Consider the following 21326-nt stretch of genomic DNA (forward strand, 5'->3'; position numbering starts at 1 on the left):
TATACTGCTTAAAGACAGAATTAACGCTAAGGTCTAGAGGTTTGATTTACATGCAGCTGGCAGGGATATATATATATATATATATATATATATATATATATATATATATATAACATTATATCCTGGTCAATGCACTGGAAATTTCTGAGATGCTCTTGAGTGTCTCCCACCTAACCAAGAGACCTGTACTGGTTCTTCCCAGGAAAGACGGCTTCGCGTGTATCGGTACTATACACCGGGCACGTTAAAGACTGTATTCGCAAAGAGCTAGGCTAACGGCTTGTATCTAAAAGGATTTCTCTCTATCTTTTTTTTTTTGGGGGGGGGGGGGGGGGGTTGGAGGAGGGGGGGTTATTTCGTTCTGTCCCTCTGGTCAGATCGCTCTGTGTCTGTACTAGTAGAGGATGAATTTCAAGTTTCAAGTTTCAAGTTTATTCAATAAATTCTCAGTTTGTATACATACAAAAAACATGAGATAAATCCAAGATTTCACAAAAAACATTACATATAGTCACGCAAATATGAGGGCAACACATTGACATTGTTCTAATTGAGGAAACTATTTATAGATATTCAAACATCATTACAAGGTTAAAAATAGGTCAGATTATGTCATTCAGAGAAGCGTGTCATCGAGTGTATTGAAGTAAACACATGTGCTTTCTTGACCGTTTATATTCGTAACGGGATAACCATTTATTCATAACGGGATTACACGTGGGGAATTAAAGAGATAAACGGCTAGAATGATCTTACTACGTTCTTTAGAAAGAGTTTAATGATATAGGCTTTTTAAGAGTACAGTAGGCCTAATATGTTTTTTTAAAGAGAAAATTGCAACAACAAAAAAGTGGAAGTAAAATTCTTCGTAAGTGCATCATATTCTATGTAGATCTAGTAGTGAAAAGTGTACAGTTGTAATGTATTCTTATTCTTGAAATGGATTTAAAGTGTACTGCTGAGACAAGAGTCATGAATGACTAGTGGCTAAGTTGTGAGTATTTTAGACTTTTATGATAAAAATGTTTAACTAACATATTTACTATATGGTACATATAATTTAAATAAGTTGGTAACCAATGGTGCAGATTTGTACTTCGGCTATGTGCATTTTCATAGACATCCGATTTATTTGTGAGAATTGCCATTATTAATGTAAGGTGATACCCTGTGCAGCATAGTTGGTTGTCAAGTACAGTGCCATATTATTCAATATGCTCTTAATAGTTTAAAGAGCATATTCTATGGGAGTACAGTACTGAGTAGTTCTAGAGTGCTTGTCTGTAAATGTAACAGCTCTTAAACGAAACGAAAAATAAGAGCAATACCAGTGCAAACTGTTTGTACATATTAAATATATAATAGGTCAGTATCTGTGTGCCCTCGGTGCTTAAACTTTAAATACAAATAATTGAAATTAAAATAACTTGCAGCATAAATACTAAAGTAATATTATGCCATATATATTTATGTGGGTTGTTGTAAGCCATATATTTTTAACATGTTGTTTATAGCATTTATATTGTTAGGAATAACTTTTAGCATAAATGCAGAGGTTTAAAGACTAATACTGTATAGCATAATAATTATTGAAGCATTTACACTCTAAATAGATATAGCATGGTAATAATTCATGTATAAGTGTGATTAGATCTATCAAACATAGATTATAATGATTCTAATATATATAAATTAGCATAATAATAATTCTAGTATGACTGTGGTAGATAAACATAGCATTGTAATGAATCATGAATAGATCTGTTAATGTTAAAAACAACAACAACTACCAAAAAGAACAAACAACAAAAAACAAAGAACAAAATAAAGAACAAAATAACTTAGCACAGTATATTTAGTGTAAGTATGGTAAACAAAACACAACATAAAGGTGTAAATGGACACAACTTATAAAAGGATAATTAAAGCACTAGTTAACACAATAATAATTTTAATGTACTAACATATAGCAATATATTATTAATATAATGTAAGTAAGCTAAATTTATTGAAATATTCTTGCAAAAAGTATTTTAAAACTATTACATTTTCACATAGAACAGGAGCAGTGTAAAAAAGTATGTATTTAGCTATTATAATGCTTAATTATGGCAACTTGAAAAATGTTAAAATGATGAATAATTCAGTAGCCTTAATATTATCTGTATCAATTCGTACTTGGGCTGAACAATTATTTCTTGAATGTTTTAAAATGGTGGTCCGGCATACTAACATAGTCTTAATAGCAATGTATATAATTACATTAAGCAATCATTTATGGATATCTGTAGCTACCATTATTACATTACAGTGTTTTTTATTTAAGCATTATTTTTCATAGTTTTCATAATAATATCCAAAAATTTACATAGTCTAAGAAGTTCATTTTTATTTTCACTATTCAAAAGTTGGGAGAATTTAATGGTATTTGTGTTCTGGTAATAATATTGTTTAATAAAAAGTTTTCTATGCTCTTTAAAAGAAGGGCAACAGAGTAAATAATGGTATTCATCTCCAATTTCATTAAGTCCACATAGGCCACATTTCCTATCAGCTAATGGTATTCCTGTCCATCTACCAATTTCCACGGGCAATCTATGATTTCTGGTTCTAAAGGCTGTAATAATTTTACAAAAATAATTTGGAAGCAAGCAAAAATATTTATTTATTCCAAAATTGTTCTTAAATAGTCTGAAATTGACACTACTAGTAGATTTTGTTGTAATATCATTCCATTCTTGTAAATATTGGTCATTTGATTTCTGCTTAAAGGCTAAAGGAAACCATTTTCTATTCATTTCAGTTTGTGTTTCCCAAATGTTTCCAAATCCATTTTTTATTACTAAATTTTTAATATACAGTAACCATTTTGATTTGAGTTTCCCTTGTTCCTGGAGACCATTTAGGATTATATACATGTTATTAGATAATTTATTACTTGTGAAATCAGTAAGTTTACTCCAATAATTGATCATTCTATTATCAATATCCACTTGAAGGGGCTTAATTCCTAACTCACCATAAATCATGTGTGATGGGGTTGATTTTTTAAGATTGAGTATAAGTTTAAGAAATTTCAGTTGTACTTTTTCAATATCCTGATTATTAGAAAAGCCCCATATCTCACATCCATATAGCAAAATAGGTTTGATTACTTTATTAAATAGATCAATTTGTAAGTCAAATGTCAAGTTTAGTACTCTGATTTTTTTTAATAAAGAGAACATTGCTTTATTTGCTTGTTCTGCGATATGTTTTTTTGTTTTAACAAAGCTTTTTGTTCTTGATAGATACAATCCAAGATATTTGTATTCATTTGTAGTTTCTAAAGTTTCGCCTTTATACTTAAAATAGTTTTCATAGTTATTTCCTCTTGAGCCAAAAATTAACACTTTTGTTTTTTTAATATTTACTTCTAATTTCCATTGATAGCAGTATTCTTCAAACAATTCTAGATTTTTCTGTAGGTCTGTACTATTTTCACTTAGAAGAACTGTATCATCTGCATATAATATTATAAATAACTTGAAATACATACCAATATCATTGAGGCTTATATTGCATTTAATACCATTAGCATTTTCTGCACTTAAGTAATTTTCTAGATCATTTAAGTAAATTGCAAATAATAAAGGAGAAAGGTTTTCACCTTGCCTTACACCGGTCAAGCATGGAAAAAATTGTGAACATCCTTCATTTGTTTTTATTCTTGACTTTATATTAGAATACATATTTTTAATAACAGTAAAACATTTACCATTTATATTATATTTTAGAAGTTTTGTCCATAGTCCCTGTCGCCATACGGTGTCAAAAGCTTGTTTAAAATCAATAAATACACAAAAAAGTTTTTTCTTCTGTGCTCCTAACATATCAATCAAGCAATGTAAAACATATAAATTATCTATTGTAGAATGATTTTTTCTAAATCCAGATTGACAGTTTCCTATTAAATCACATTCATCTGCAAATTTATTCAATCTGTTATTTAAGATTGCGGTAAATAATTTTCCAAAACAACTTAAAAGTGTTATTGGTCTGTAATTTTCTGGTAACTTAATATTTCCTTTGTTTTTATATATGGGCATGATGTTTCCTTCAGTCCAGCTTTCTGGTATTATTCCAGAGTCAAGTATGAGATTAAATAATTTTTTATATATTGGTAGCATTATATCTAAAGTACTTTTGATATGCTCATACAAAACATTGTCTACTCCAGGACTCTTATTATTTTTCAATAATTTAACAGTGTTTATTATTTCATTTTCTGTTATCTCAGTATTTATTTCTTCATTTATTTCATAAATTGATTGTTCTGTATGATTTATATTATTGTCAGTTGTATTCTTGCTTGAATTTACTTCTTTAAAAAATTCATACAAATCATCAAGTTTTACTTCATCTTTCTGTTTTATTTTGTTTACACTATTTATTGTTTTCCAAAATTCTTTGGGGTTATTTCCCTTTATACTTCTTAGGTGCTCTATTTTATTATTCCTATAAAGTCTATATGTGGTATTAATTTTATTCTTGTATTGTCTACTAACAGTCTTAAGTAATATTTTATTTCTTTCTGATTTATTGTTATTATAAATTCTACGTGCCATGTGGTATTGGTTTCTAGTTCTGAAGCACTCATTATTGAACCAGGGTTGAAATTTGTTTACTTTTTGTTAGTTTTCTTTTTAATCGTTTTACTCCCAAAAGTTGATTTACAACTTTCCATGAAAATTTCATTTATATTTTCTACAACTTGATCAATATCATTCTGATTTACTGCATTAGTATCTCTCAGTAAATCTAGAGTTTCTAATACTTTTTCTACTTTAAAGAGTTCAATATTTGTACTGAACTTGGTATTATTATCATAGTCCCACAATTTAGGTACAGTTTCCTCACTATTATTTATAGGTGAACAAGCTGTCCTGTCCATCCCTATTTCTAGGCCCATTGTTAAAATCACTGGGCTATGTACATCAGAAATAATGTTTGAAAAATCATCTATTTGGATATTCTTAATTATTTCAAAAATGTTTGGTGTACATATAAAATAATCAATTGTACTTTTGCCTTTACATGTAGTGTTTGCATTTACATAATCTGATCCCACTCTTCCATTTATAATAAACAAGTCATTGCTAGCACAAAAATCAATAAGCATGCTACCATACTCATTTGCTATTTTATCAGCTACATTTCTTTCCAAAGGTACATTGAATTGATGTAATGTATTTATAATTTCATTACTAGCAGATATAAGGTCATCATTACCCATGGAGTGTAATATAAATTCATCACATTGTACATAGTCACTTTTGTTTCCAACTCTTGAGTTAAAGTCTCCAAACAAACAATATGGATCAGGATTGGCATATTTAGTTCTAATAGGAGGAATATATATGACTCCACATATCAAATATTTATTTTCAAATCTGTGTTTATACTCAAATCTGAACCATAGAACCAATTTGCTATCACTTTTTATGATTTTCACCTTTGGTATCAGTTCATTTTTAATAATAAGGCAAATTCCGCCTGATCTATATCTAGAGTTCTCATGTCTATTATTTGTAAACACTTGGTAACCAGCTATTGCAATTGTGTCAATGTCATCTAGTTTGCTTTCCTGAATTCCAATAATATCATATTTATTGATGAATTCTAAAAATTCAGGGTAGTTAAGTCTAGATTTTAATCCACAGACATTTATGGAACAAAACTTTACTTCTTTTTCTGTAACCCTATATATTTCATTATTTTGATACTGGTTGCCCTCTTCGCACCATTAAAATTCACTGTCATTCTGGTTTTGCTCAGCTAATGAAAATCTTAGATTAAGACTTTCCATCTCTTCCTCAGGTCTCATAGAATAATCATTCTTACTTGTTTCTATGTATTCTACACTATTGTCTTCTTCATCAGTATCTCTGCTTGGTGAGCATTCTCTATGCTTTTTTGTTTCTAGATTTGTATCTAGTGGTGATTTAGCAGGTCTTTTGCCTGCATTATAATATGGAATTTCCTGTTGAGCACCCATATTTGTTAAAACTTGGAACCTGTTTTCTGTTGGGGTTTGTACATGTACTTGAGTTTTGTTTTTAGGTAGGTTATATTGCCTTGAATCAGGTCTATTTGCACTTTTTCTGTAATATACTTTTGTATTGCTGTATTCACCTGGATTTTTTCTTTGGGGTATATATCTTTTGTGATTATTTAAGCTATCACTTCTATCTGTCTTGGAGTGAGTTTCATCTTCATCAGGTATAAATCTTTCATTTTCAATGAATAATTTGTCTCTGACTAATTTGGCCATTTTCCCTGATTCCTTGGCCTCTTTCAATTTTGGATATAGTGTTTTTCTACGGTTTTCGATTTCTTTTGGATACTGTTCCCTCACTCCATAGTTAGTTGCTTTTAGTGCTTCTGGGGCTGCATATCTTATCAGGTCCCGTTCCTTTTCATCTTTGAATTTGGCTATTATCGGTCTGGGTTTTAGTTGGTCTCTTCTTCTCCTACCAAGTCTATGTACCCTTTGGAATGTAATATCACTTTGGATATTCATTTCATCCTTTATGAATTCTTTCAGAGTTTGTTCGGCATCTTCATGATGTCCTGTTTCTACTTCAACTTCGTTTATACCATAAAAAATAAGATTCTCTTGCATGCTTCTGCACTGGATATCAAGGATAGTCTCATTTTGGTCATGTTGTTTTTCTTTTATTTCACTCAGGCTTACTTCCATTTTCTTTACTAGGCCCTGTAGGGCATCTATTCTGTTGTTAATAACATTATGGTCATAGCTTACAGTTTCATATAGGTCACTGATTACCTCTATACTACTTTGGTGTTCTATTAGTTGTTTTGTTTGAACTTTAACTGTCTCATCTAGTGTACTTACTTTCTGATCAGCTTTTATCACTACAGTTTTGAGTTTATTCATCTCTTGCATCTGATTTTCTAAAGGAAGTATCCTTGTGTTTTGTGTTTTTATTAAATTTCGCGCCCTGTGTGGCTGCGTTTGCTATATGTATTTAGCGCCCTAAATTTGAACGTGTTTATCATGAAAAGGGCGCTACATAAATCTAGTATAATAATAATAATAATAATAACTTTGTTTTTAACAGGTTACGGAGAGCATCTCGTTGATGCACTTTGTATGTGTCAAACAAACAGAGCGTACGTGTGACTTTTACACATATTGTTTAGATAACAATAGGGATTAGCAACAATGTGTCACGCCATTGTATTATATACTTTGTACCGTACAATTATTTATGAAATGACTGTAACAAACTTTGAACATTTTATCAACTATTAAATGTAATGAGAATAATCGCCCGTAAATTGAATAAAGGATTAAAAGGCTGTCTCTCAATTTCAGTCGAACAAAAGCAATTTGTCGATTACTAATACGAAACAGCCGTTACGTACCATGCATTTAACGAGTCTTTGGCGTGCATAAATTCGTTACGGTACGGAATAATGGACATTAATGTAATCACGACTTCTGGAATCGGAATTTCACTAATATAAGATAAGAACCATCAGGAATTTAAATTTCTGACCCTCCCCTCGCGAATTCATAAATCCGCGAAATAATTCAGGGTGCGGGAATTCGCGAAATAAAGATCACGCGAATATATAGTATAAGATTCTTTCACTGGTTGTAGGTGCAGATGAGAATTTCCGGTCTCCAGGGTAACTGTTTAGGCGGTAACGAGGCTTCAGCCGAGTTACCGCCTAAACAGTTACCCGAGAGCCGGATATTCCCATCTGCACCTATAACCAGTGACAGAATCTTTTTCTTGCATACCGATATCAAAATGATAATAAAAATAAAATCAATCGAACGGCTTTCTTTTTAGAACTATTTCTTATAGCAGCGTATTTAAAAAAGCGCGGGAAAGCAACGTCCGTAAACAGGAAAGACGTAAGACAAATAACACTGTTTAGTTCCGGTCTTGTTTTATCAGTTGCAGCGTAACGTTACGATTTTTTTTATAAAATAACGGGTTTTTAATCGAGAAATATACTATCAGGAACAAAGAGGAACTGTCAAGGTACTGGATTTTTATTCCGTTTTTTTTTTAAAAATAAAATATAAATAACTACATAAATCTTCTACACATATGTAGTTCGTAATACGTCATTTAAAGCACGAGAGTCATCTTACACCCCAGGGTGTAAGATGGATATTTCCAGCACCGATAAAAATACCGGAAATCCCCGTCTGGTATGCAAGAAAGTGATTTACAATACTTACGCTGGCATAAATTTTGGACGAAACTTGCCACAATTACACGTAAATATCAACGTCACGGTTAAGATAAGAACAGGTCACAGGTCATTTATGGAAGAGTTGAATTATTTTTACAAATTTGTTCAGGTCTCCAAACTATTCACACCGATTTCATTAACTTGCGCAATATCGTTTATCTAAATTGTTGAGAAATATTCTAACATCAAAATATTATTTTTAAATCTTGTAGGTGGAATATTGTAAAACAATTTCATTACATTTAAGTATAATCCAATAGTATCATGAAACTTTCGGTAAGAATTCGCGGAGACTGGTTTGCTGTGCCATGTAAAGCCAACGACAAGGTAAGGTGGTTTGGCGAGGAGTCATTAAAGAGATACTACAAGAAACATAATATCGAAGAGAAAAATGAAAAGGTGTTTGAAGTCAGGAAAGCTAAAGGAGGGGCGATTTTAGATCCGGATGACTCTATCAAAGACGTTCTCGACGACAATGACTTTGTTACTGTTGGTGAGTACTTTGAAAAGTGTACATGTATATGTAAATTGTATATTAATTTTGTTGAAATCAAATTAACGTTAAATTTTCTAAAAATGTGTCAAATTTCTAACAGTGTTGGTTTGTTATGATTTATTCTGTCACTTTTGACTTTTGGGCAAAATAAAATTCATGTGCTTTCAGTTCTCCATAGTTGTTTGTCAAGTCCGATCACGGGGCCAGCAGAACCTGTTTATCTGGAAGAAAAAATGTATCCTTTGCAAATACTTACATCATCGTTGATTTTAAAAAGATGCATATTATGTCAACAGAATATTTTTGTTTGGTCTTTGTTTGTTTCAAGTTATATTTTTTATTTATTTTTTGGTTTAACGTCGCACCGACACTATTTAGGTCATATGGCGAATCCGTTTGATGTGAAGAAAACAATGGTATCCCTGTTTCATTATACTTCATCGATGCGGGATGTAAACAATCCGAAGCATATTTCTCACATGAAATTCGGCGATGTGTGTCTGTTTGTTTCAAGTTAAGTGTACACATTAACACGTGAGATAAAATTTTGAATTAAATCTGTTTGTTTTGATACCAACGCTATTGCACAGAGGTCTTCTGATTCTTATGGGATACAGTGAAAATAAAACACGCTGCCGATTTTCACAGATATACATTGAACGAATTTTCTAAGGCAACAGTTATTTTTTTGCCAACATCTTGTTAAACGGATATTTAAGTTGTTCATCATTCCAGATTTTTCATCCCCTTAACAAACGCCAAGCGCAACGTCGGATGTATCTTTAGCCACAGAGGTTTGCACTTTTCCATATATTTTACATACTAGAAGACTACAAGTATATCTCTTATCTGACAAAATATATTACTGAAGCTTAGGCATCTAACAACATTAAAACAATTACTCTCATCGTTTAGCTTCTTTATATAATGAAATATTTTGAAAATATAAAAAGTTTTCATCGACATGTTTCTGTCTGTAATAGCAGGAGATTGTTTCAAACAATGTGACTGCAATGTTTGTTTCAGTATATGTCAGTAGATGGTAACAGCCTTAATGCTGACGATCTGGTTCGTTTGGGAAAAGGTCATTTCCTTTTAAGGGTAAGTATAGAGTCAACGATATGTCAGCTGGACAGTGTCATTTATAGTCATAGATATAAAGTTATTGAAACCTGTCTCGTTTATAACTCCAGAGAGGGAGAGGGAGAGGGAGAGAGAGAGAGAGAGAGAGATGTTTTAGCTGACATGTCCACGAAAGCTAATTTATACATATTCATTTGCATATTTTCTATTTGAATATTAATGGTATATAGACGTTTCTATTATTCAGTTGTGCAAATACGAATATGATGATCCTATTTATCTTGCCCTAATGTTTTAAACGAATCTTTAATAAAAAAAAAACAATACAAATCATCGTTAGATTTTCCGTCCTCATATAAATACTGATTTGTGTAACAGACTAATAGGTGTCCAATATGTTGTAATTCCGACGTTCTCCATTAGCTCTTCTGTCACATTTGAGGTACATATTCTAGTGTGAAATTTTAAAGGCTTTATCTTGCAATGAATGTACGAGACTGTGTAAATACTCTCGTTTGTTTTTGAGTTGATTCCCTATTTGGCCTTGGCAGTCGTGTCTTATCTCAGACATTGTCACCTTAGATAAACCTTAGTGCAGTTGCTAAGGTTTTAAAATTGATTAATTAATGCGGTCAATTTTAATGGCTTCAAAAGTACGTCAGCCCGCCCGCTTAGCTCAGTAGGGAGAGCGTTGGCCTACGGATCGCGCTGTCGCGAGTTCGATCCCCGGGCGGGACGTATGTTCTCCGTGACTATTTAAAAGACATTGTGTCTGAAATCATTCGTCCTCCACCTCTGATATGTGGGGAAGGTGGCAATTACTTGCGGAGAACAGGTTTGTACTGGTGCAGAATCTAGGAACATTGGTTAGGTTAACTGCGCGCCGTTACATGACTGAAATACTGTTGAAAAACGGCGTTAAACCCCAAACAAACAAACAAAACCAAAAGTAGTCCGCTGCCGAATGGTCATAACAATCCTAATATAATATTTCAGTACCTATGTGTACATTGTCAAAACTTTTTCCAGACATTGTTTTGATTTGAGTCGTAGAAAACGTCTAATTACATAAAAGGATATTTGCATATTCTGAAATACTCTTACTTTATCACCATATCTAACTGTAATAATTCGCAAATCGAGTAATCACTTAAGGGGACGCATATTGCTACATTCACAGTTCATACAGAAATGATCGAGGAAGGGGTGCATATTCAAGAAATCGATGGTGGGAAGATAAAAAACATATTCCTAAACTGATATAATACTGATGGACACCTGTAATATTCAGTACTTTGTGGATAAGGATGTGGTACTATGAATGTAACAGGAAAACAGAGGTCTTTGTGAAAGTACATTCAACACAAAATATTAAGCTTTTGTATAAGGAAAAAAAAAACAGTTTTTTTACAATACCAGTGTTACAAATAATGTTGAAGGGATGAAATTTTCTTTCTAACACACCAGGTTTACTTAAGGTAGTTCTGCACGTTTGGATCGAAATGTTTTCTACAATGTAGAATTTGATTAAACTCTGTTTTTTCAAAACTTCAGAATATAACTAGAAAATTCAGCAAATAAAAAGGATAGGGTCGTGTGCTTGATTTTTTGCTAGACTGATTTGAAAATTTCGGACCTCGCGCAAGTTTTCATAATGGGAGTCTATGGGAAAATAGCAACTTTCATAACATTTTCGCGAATAGAAAATTTTCCACAATGTAGATTTTAATGAAATTTCTCACAGTCATAAATAAACATATGGCCTATAATATAGTGAAATAAAATGTATAGGTCCGTGTGCTTATTTCTGAGATATTTGGCCATGATTAAAGTGAACCGCCTATTTGAAGCTGATTTTAAGACATTATTTTGAATTATTTAACGTGTCAGATGTTTTAATATCATATTTTAACTTTAGAAAGATAGAGACTGTTACAATTTAATAAATTTATTCACAGGTTGCCTTTATTTCATACACTGATTTTCATTTCCGTACGCCGAATCCAGGCTTTATTCTATGTTTTCCGGATAAATGACGTTACGCCATCACTTCCGGTTTATCAAACGTGCAGAACTACCTTAAACATGTAAAAATTTAACGCCACGTCATTTCAGCTCGGGATGGACGCCATATTTCTCATTGATAAAAAATGTAAACAAAAAAATCAGAGTGGGATAGCACTGCAATGGCTTAACATGACATTCTACACAATGAATACCTTAGAACCGATATCTAAGATGCTACACAGGTCAGGTGGGTTAAATGCATAGCGTCGGTCACTTGAAATTGATCTTGAAAATGTGATTAATTTTAGTTTATTTACATGGTTTTTAATTTTCCCACGACTTCGCGGCGATTCACTGCAAAAGTATTACTGCGCCGGACGAAAGGCAACTCTATTAAACAACGGGAGACAACTTAGGTGTCAGCACGTGTATGATTTTTAAAAAAAAAAACATGTCGATGATTATAATTTCTTATCAAATAACGAATCCTATTCATATATTCGTCTTTAATATCAGAAAATTATTAATTTCTGTGGACATTTATCAAAAAATATTACTTACAGTGGACTACTTTGCGCATCAAACTGGTTTCCGCTTCAGCTGTGAGGCATTTCCGTTATAATTTTTGACAACAATAACAAAACACAAATTGAGGCAATAAACTCACTTATAAACCGACTGCTACTTAGATCAGTATAAGTATAGTTGTTGTTACAACATAATACTTGTTCATTGCGTTATGAGATAAAGTTTTTATTGAACTGCGTAATCCATTAATTACGTTTAGATGATATTGCATTTACAATTTATCTGACCCCGTCTTTACGTGAATGACAGCATTCTCGTGCGACTCGTGCAAACAGAGTTATGAAAAGTATGGTGGAGAATTCAAGGAGAAATTATAAATGACATTAAAGTGAGGATAACTGTATATTCGTCCAGTTTTGATCATTGATATTCCTGCTGTGTATTAGTAAGTTTTGTGAACAAGATTAGAATGTTACTTTTGCACATATACACATTGATTGGACCTCTCAACCAAATTTCATACCTTATTTTAGGGACTTTTAAGACAATACATTTTCAAAAGTTTGTTGAATGTGTTTTGATATTTAAGTGCATTGTAGTTCATGAATACCAAGTTGAAAATTAATAATGGAAACATTTCTAGGCCCTTATTGTAAGTCACTCGACTTGTGTAACGATAAATGTTTAATGTATTAAGGGGAATATACTCTTTTAGTTTTGGAATGTGGCATTCCTTGACCACCATATCTTTTCTTATGCACTACTTTGTAAACAAACTAAATCATGTGTTTTAGCTTACATATGCAAAATGAAAAGCAAGACAGTGAACTTATTTCACTTTTCTTCTTAAAATTAGAATCTGTAGGAGATTGATAAATGTTTGGACAAGGTAAAGCACTACTATTTTCGCACAAAAATATCAATCGTTGACTTTGAATGTACACAATAAGTCTTATGTAATTCAACAATAACTTTCTTTTTTCAGTTTTTCTCATTTTGGTTTTAGTGAGCAATCCATTGTGTACTTATAACAGTTAAAACAGTATCCATTTCATGTACCAAAACTTTGTACTTTTTTGAAGGTAAATTTTATCATACCCCATCCACTTTTTTCTGATTTCAAAGTATGCGTCCCCTTAACAGTAGTGTCGCCATAGAAAGTACATCTTTGTACCCCCCGACAACAAAGTTGTAAGGTGGGGGGGGGTGAGGGTATACTGGTTTCAGGTTGTCTGTCTGTCTGTCTGTCTGTCCGTCCGTCCGTCCGTCCGTCTGTCTGTCTGTCCGTAGACACAATCTTGTGCGCACCATCTCTCCTCGTCCCCTTGACACAGTTTAATGAAACTTCACACAAGTGATCAGTAACAACAGTAGTTGTGCATGGGGCATGTTAGGTTTTTTTCAGAAAAAATAAATTTGCAGAGTTACGGGACTTTGTTTTTTGTTACTATACTATATACATAGACACAATTTTGTGCGCGCCATCTCTCCTCATCCCCTTGACACAATTTAATGAAACTTCACACAAGTGATTAGTAACAACAGTAGTTGTGCATGGGGCATGTTAGGTTCTTTCAACAACAAAAAATGCAGAGTTATGGGACTTTGTTTCTTGTTAACATACTATATACATGCAGTCTGCATATGCAATCTTTTGCGCGCCTAATCTTCCGAACCCTTGCACGCAATATAATGAAACTTCACACAAGTGATCAGTACCAACCCTAGATGTGCATGGTGCATATTACGTTCTTTTAGATAAATATTCTGCATAGTTATGGAACTTTGTTTTGTTGTTACTATACTGTATACATACAGTCCACATAATGATGCAGTCTTGTGTGCGTCAAATTGCAATGTACTGTGTCAGTGCATGCGGGGGTGGGGGCGGGGGGGGGGGGGTACATTCATCACCTTTAGTGATAGCTCTAGTTGCTATCAGTTTACATGTACGTTTCGGCATAAAACGATAACAGAAATATTTCCTATCTCAACAAAACTGTATTCACATATTTCAAGGAGAAATGAACTTCCATTTTATACTTGATTTAAGAAACGTCCGCCATAGAATAATGAATGAATTAGAAATTTATGTATGACATGATCAAATAGTTAATCAAAAGAACCGATAAATAAATATAAAATATAAGAATCATGTTATACTTGTACATTAATACTAATTTATCCGTACTTTTCTTCCTTAGCTAACCCCGGAATCAGAAACAGCCGTAAACAAAGCAAGAGCACTATTGGAAGATATTGTCAATCAAAACAAAGGTATCTGTAATATTCTTAAAATAAGCAGCACTTTCTATGATAGTGTATAAACTAGACTTACAAAGTCTGTTGAGATCAAATAGTCTGTAATAATATTTATTTCTTCACACTGACACTAAATTATTTTCTCAGAAAAACATTTTCTCTCTAGGCTCATCTCAACGTTAGAGACAGAGGCAAGAGATATTGTAAAATTTTTTAGAAAGTGGTATCAGAGAGGATTGATTTTATGGCCAGGTGCTTTACATTCAATGACTCTAACGGCTGATGCCAGTCTATGTATAAACTAGATTTTTCTGTTTTGACAAAGTTAAATATATGTAGCTCTGTTGCCTGCATGTTATGAATGTCGCTCTTTGATACACGTCCTGTTGCCTATGCGCCATGCATGTCGCTATTTCTTACACGCACTGTTGTCTGCATCTTACGAAATTTGCTCTATAAAAGCTTTAACTTTGAAATATCTTTCAGTGATTTTATACATTTTGTAATGTTCATTATAATCAACAGTTGACAATAAATAGAAGTCAAATACATTACATAGACTGGCAGTCTTAGAGTCTAGATAAAACAGAGCATGATACTTTGTTAATTAGTAATCTATTATCTTGTGTGTATTTAGCATATGTAGTTTAAAGAACTATTTTTCACGTGAGCTAACATAGCTCTGGGATGCTGTATTTGGCTCGAGTGGATTTTGCCAGATCGGATCTCACGAGGCGCACAAGAGCCGGAGTGTGATCCGTCCTTGAAAAATGCACGAGGGCCGAATAAAATATTCCAGATCTAGCTACTATTGTAATGACTCTTATCGTATATACTTCCACCTTTTTGTTTGTTGTTTAGTTATCTGACGAAAGTCGATGTTAAAATAGTAATGAGTGAAGTTTTTGTGTGCGCTAATTATAGAAGTGTGTCAGATCATGCATATTAAATGAAAGCAGTCAGGCAACAGACAATACAAAAGGTACAATACGGATTTTTTCTGCCTGTTCATATTTACTTGTGAAATACAAGCCGTAGTTTTGGCAATATTTATTTAGGTATACAATAAAAAACATACTTTCAGTTGTTTATGGTATAACGACTGGATTCGGTAAATTTGCAAGAACGGTAATAGACAAGGAAAAGCTTGTGTAAGTACTCTTGTTAATATTAATTTTAATGAACGACATTAAAACCCTGCAAGACCTAGATGGATGCGAAAATGTTGACTCATTATATTGATAAACACTTTAATGTATGATAGAACGATAGAAAGTGAAATTTAGAATAACGCTGCAAAATATCATCATCAAACATCTAGATAGTTGTTTACTATTAATTTTTTGAAAGTTGTATTACAATGATAAACAAAGACCTTAGCTGTGCCTATCATCTCTGGGTATATAGCTTCATTAACGTGTGAGTCAGTATGGGAAAACGTGCAGAACGCATCTTTCAGTTGTTTCAACGTTGAGATAAACAGTATCATATTTTTGTAACCGCTTGGATATGTTTAGGTAGCAGGGTACACTTCGAATTTTGGCCCCCGTCAATATTTGTTATAATTAGAACTTCGTGATTTTGGATGTCTGTAAATTAAAGTGAGAGATAATGATTGTTAATTCTTTAGAAAATTTATACAGCCGACACATGTAAAATTCTGATGTCAGTTGTAAAACTAACTGCTGGTAGCTTTGTATGAATCAGTGAGGCACCTTTTCGCGGAAAATTCAAATCACGGAAGGGTTCTGTGCTTGTTGATTGATACTCAGGAGCATTTTCGCTATTTTGTGATAAAACGAGCTGGATGGGCCCTCATTCTCTTTATATCCTGAAGTTCAGTAAGGACTATTAAATTGAGAAATGCAATAAAATTGGGCATTGTTCTTGCAGCGGGATCATTGTAGGCTGTTCAAAAAGTGCAAAATTGATGATTTTAGCATGCTATTTTTTCATGGATGGTGTAAAACTTTCGTTTTGATATTTTTCTTTATTCTTGTATGAGAATCCTGATCTTGACATTAATTAAAAGCAGAAAACATGCACGCAATTTATAAAATGGCCACCCTGATTCTGCTCATAAAGGAAGTGCAATATTGCGACTAGCTACATGTAAGACTGTCCGTGCCCAAAATTTTCGAATCTAAGTGTACCCTGCTACCTTTAATATAATTTATACAAAATGTTTCACAATGTGACCATGCACATAACCTAACTTTCTTCAAGTTACATGTCGGAGAATGAGATAAAGTGTCGTATAATCAGAATTCATACCCATTCCTTGTCTTTTTAAACCTACATGCATGTATGTTTGTATTTTCAGAGAACTTCAAGAAAATCTTATCCGATCCCATGCAGCTGGTAAGACATTCTTCTGATTGAGGAAATGGAATTTTGCTAACATCTCCTTACATTTGATCATGTTTTGCATGTCAGAAATTCGTATTGTATATTTCGTAATTGTACCTTAGTGTTGATATTTTACCGTTGTTTTTTATATATTTTTTTTTTGCATGTACATTAAGGCATTAAGAAGAAATATGCCGAGTTTTGTGCTTTTTATTTGTCTTTTTACAACTGAGTAAACTATACATTGATTGACAGATGTATGGTATTGAAAATTCTGTTCATGTTAGTGTTATTCATACAATGTGTATATTACTTAGCGCTTAGTTATTTTTATCTTTAGGAGTTGGTAATCCATTGTCACCTGAAAGGACTCGTATGTTACTGGCACTTAGGATCAATGTTTTAGCAAAGGGATACAGTGGAATTTCTCTTACAAATTTGAAAAAGTACATTGCTGCATTCAATGGTTAGTTTAAGTCTGAATTTGTCAATGGGCGATAACAACATTTGCATTATTTATTTTCAACTCATTAGGAAAAATGTAAAACAAATTATTGCAGAACTGGTAAGAAATTAAAAACGCCCGTTGCTTAAAAAGCATTTTCGATCTTTTTGTTGTTAATGTTTTATACCTAACGGTATTCTTTGTGACGAGCAGCCAGTCTTTTGAGTAAATGTACTGCCTTCTATGTAGTTTTCAAATCACGCTATTTATTCTAGCCTCGTGCTTGCCATGGGTCCCAGAGAAAGGAACTGTAGGTGCGAGCGGAGATTTGGCACCTTTGTCTCACCTTGCACTGGGTATGATGGGTGAAGGTAAAATGTGGAGCCCCAGAAGTGGATGGGCTGATGCTAAATACGTAAGTGCGGTCAGATGGAACGGGTAATTGATACATTTTGAAACATTCTAATATGAAAAAGCGCCATGCAGGCGCTAAGAAAGAATGCTACTACATTTGATCAACTATTTTATAGAACAGAACAGTAATTTATTGATATAACTTGAATCTGTACAGTTCATCGTTATAAGAACTAAAATATACTCAATATAATGAACGTATAAGAATCAAAATGATATAATTAAGTGAATTGTGATACACTTGATTCAAACACACACTGCATAGTTAATTGGGCGTGAGTGGTGTGTTTGTCGCTGCATGGTTAAATGGGCATGAGTGGTGTGTTTGTCGCTGTATGGTTAAATGGGCGTGAGTGGTGTGTTTGTCGTTGCATGTGTATGATGTCCGTTGTCATAGTGTAATGGTGGGTTTGTCTTTTTAAATATATCTTAAGTAATATGTCTGCTGTATGTTTCCAAAAGTAAAGACGTCCTATTTTAGATAATATTTAGTGTGTATTAGTAAATCTCATGTCACAATTGTTAACTAAATTCTTTGACTCGAACGTTATGATTATCAAAGTTCCTGAACAGAATTTACACAAAAGCGAATGTTTATCTGACTTGAGCTAAATGTACTGATGCAAATAGTATATTACAGGTCTTAGAGTCAAACGACCTCGAGCCAATTTCACTCGGACCAAAAGAGGTAACATATGAGTTTATCTACCAGTATTCATTCCCCATTTTTCTTATAAATTATCAAAAATTAAATAATGGAATAAACGATAAAAGTATTTGTTCCCTTTCAAAGAACCCTTACAATTAAGAACTGATGCGAGGGCCGAAGTTCTCTTTTATTTATCGTTTAAACTTACGTTACAAGTAACTTGAAAACATCAGAACTATGTTTATTTGTAATAAGGATATGGCACCATTTTATGCATAAATGTGTATATCTAATTAGGATCTGGCAACATTATAAGTTCAGTTTGAATATGTCACTATTTTATGCATACATTTGCCTACTTAATAAGGATCTGGCACCATTTTATTGATACGTAATAGTTATAGTATGTGTGAGAGTGTGTTACCAGGATATATCAGAGCTAGGGGTACATCGAGGGTATTTTTCTCTGCACATATCGTCGAGGCCGGTAGGCCGAGACAAATATGTGAAGAGAAAAATAACGAGATGTACCCCTAGCTCTGATATATCCTGGTAACACACGAGCACTACATATTATAACTGTTTTATCGCATAGTTTATCATTAAAATTTATATATTATTTTCATTTAAATTTGTTTTTTATTATTTTTACTATTTTGATTCCCTTTCTGCGCCTCGCTGACTGAAATACTAAAACTTCTGTTTTAGAAAATGTGTTCCCCAGATAAAAGTACCCAACAAATTTCTGCATTGGTTTTAAATCTTTGCATTTCATTGGCCAGACATATTGTAAAACTTGTTGTTTTGTTTGTAAAAAAAATCAAAGAAAAAGAAACATTTGAGAAATCTCAGAATTTCATATATTTCATGTATTTCTGAATTTGGCAATAACTATCAAGGAGAAATATTCTAGTTTATTTATTCTTTTACTTTATAAATGTAGGTGTTTGTGACAATTCTTTCTCTGTGAACTGTAAATTGGAGCTAAAATCATCTTTTCTTTGAAAGGAAAAAAATATACTCCCTTGATAGGACCTCAATAGAGAAAAAGTGTTCCGATATATATCGGAACAGTTTTACTGTGCTGATATATATGGGAACACTTTTTTTCTTATGAAACACCATAGAGATTTCCGTGTTGATATATATCGCAACAGTTTCGTAAGATATCAGCACAGTTTTGTAGTAATAATGTGTGTTACTATGTATAACATGCTGCAAAATTGCCGCACTATGCGATAAATTTGTATATTTAATATGGGTCTTGCACAATTGTATGCATACATTTTTTTCTATCTAATTAGGGACTGTCACCCCATTTTATGTATACATTTTGCTAATTTAATTTGGGGTTTCATCATTTTATGCCTACAATCGTATATCTGATTATGGCCTGGCATTATTGATGATTCGTATAACTTATTATAGAATATCATCATTTTAGACACACATTTGTACATCCAGTTAGATTCTGACATCATTTTATGTATACATTTTGTATATTTAATTAGGGCTTGGCACTTATCAATGGAACACAGCTTATAACATCACTTGGTGCAGAAGGTAAATTTCAAAATATTGTCACTTTCTGCATGATTCAGTTGTTTTTGTCTGTTCATTTAAAAAAAAACCCATCAAATAGGAACTGCAACTATTAACTCTTGCATTTTGTCATGTAACGACAAAAGATAATTTTTACATTCTTCAAACAAATTCGTTTGATCTGTGACTTACACAGTGTAACTTCTCCTTATCGGTACCGCGGAGGTAACGCGGTTCCATTGAGTACGCACATGAGCATCACGAAGTCCCGTTGTTTACTCGCAAAGCGTGGCGTCACTTCCTCCGTCAGTGCGCCCGTATGAAAGCGCTGCCTTAGTGTATACACTATGCCGACACTCCGACACAGTGTTACTTCCCCTTATCGGCAACGCGGAGGTAGCAGAGTGGCCTCGTGATCCTAAATAAAACTTGTGAATAACTTTTATATAATTGCAGCTGTTGAGAGAGCGGGAGCAATTTGTCGGCAAGCGGACATTATTTCTGCACTATCACTGGAGGTTCTGAAGGGCACGACAAGAGCTTTTGATAGCAGTAAGTTTCATTCGATTTTCTTTTCTTACAGATATTATTTATTGTATACAGTTGAGACAGAAATTTTCTTTTTCATCAGAAGTTTGCCTTTACAGTTTTTTTTTTTGTTTTTGAAAGAAAAATGTCTAAAAGCTCGCGTTACACATGTTTGCCTTTTAAACCGCAGCTTCTTGCACTATTTCTTGTAAGATTGATGAAAAAGTCAACTAGGTGAACAAATACCATTTGAACTCATTCTGCTTTACTTAAATCTTTAGTTATGTGTAAGATTTATGTATGATTGATCTGTAACTACTGCAATGGTTTATGTTTTGATAGACATACATCATGTTCGTCCACATCCGGGACAGGCAAAGGTTGCCAGAAGACTGAGATCTTTGCTTCATTCGGACACGCATCCTTCAGAGATAGCAGGTATTACATGTACTTTATCCATTATGGCTCCTGTATTCAAACACAATTTTGCTTTCAAACACAATTTTGTTGACTGTCTTTTATTTACCATAAGAATGGCCTTTATTGTCCGAAGCATTATCTTATTCAATTTTTGTTTTATTCCGTAATACGAATTTGATTTTGTAGGCCGAAATTAGTTTTAAGTCCCAACTATTTTGAGAATAAAATCTGTAAAATGTCCTCTGAAAGCACTACGTGTTTAGTGCTCAGTCTATTTACGGCTAGACGTTTCGCTTTCCTCTTCGTTTGTGTCGTACGGGACAGGT

At 33.0% G+C, this 21326-nt stretch overlaps 1 protein-coding gene across 6 annotated transcripts in view; it reads left to right on the plus strand.

The window, feature by feature from the left end:
- The first annotated feature begins 115 nt into the window (after window positions 1-115).
- The window catches only part of LOC123529064 (histidine ammonia-lyase-like), a 28560-nt gene continuing 7349 nt past the window's right edge, over window positions 116-21326 (plus strand). The window contains exons 1-15 of one of the 6 annotated variants that reach the window (XM_045309261.2): window positions 116-282; window positions 829-994; window positions 8490-8770; window positions 8942-9008; window positions 9537-9567; window positions 9800-9874; window positions 14596-14668; window positions 15738-15804; window positions 16977-17014; window positions 17343-17468; window positions 17723-17862; window positions 18502-18549; window positions 20022-20073; window positions 20509-20604; window positions 20923-21018. In XM_045309261.2, the coding sequence (XP_045165196.2) occupies window positions 8542-8770; window positions 8942-9008; window positions 9537-9567; window positions 9800-9874; window positions 14596-14668; window positions 15738-15804; window positions 16977-17014; window positions 17343-17468; window positions 17723-17862; window positions 18502-18549; window positions 20022-20073; window positions 20509-20604; window positions 20923-21018 (1138 nt within the window). In that variant the 5' untranslated portion in view covers window positions 116-282; window positions 829-994; window positions 8490-8541. Of the gene's footprint in view, window positions 283-828; window positions 995-7234; window positions 8771-8941; window positions 9009-9536; window positions 9568-9799; window positions 9875-14595; window positions 14669-15737; window positions 15805-16976; window positions 17015-17342; window positions 17469-17722; window positions 17863-18501; window positions 18550-20021; window positions 20074-20508; window positions 20605-20922; window positions 21019-21326 lie in introns of those variants that run through there. The other 5 variants (XM_053521401.1, XM_045309263.2, XM_045309264.2 and 2 more) reach the window with 5 other exon arrangements.

Source organism: Mercenaria mercenaria, chromosome 13 (genome assembly GCF_021730395.1).
Source record: "Mercenaria mercenaria strain notata chromosome 13, MADL_Memer_1, whole genome shotgun sequence".
Lineage (NCBI taxonomy): Eukaryota > Metazoa > Mollusca > Bivalvia > Venerida > Veneridae > Mercenaria > Mercenaria mercenaria.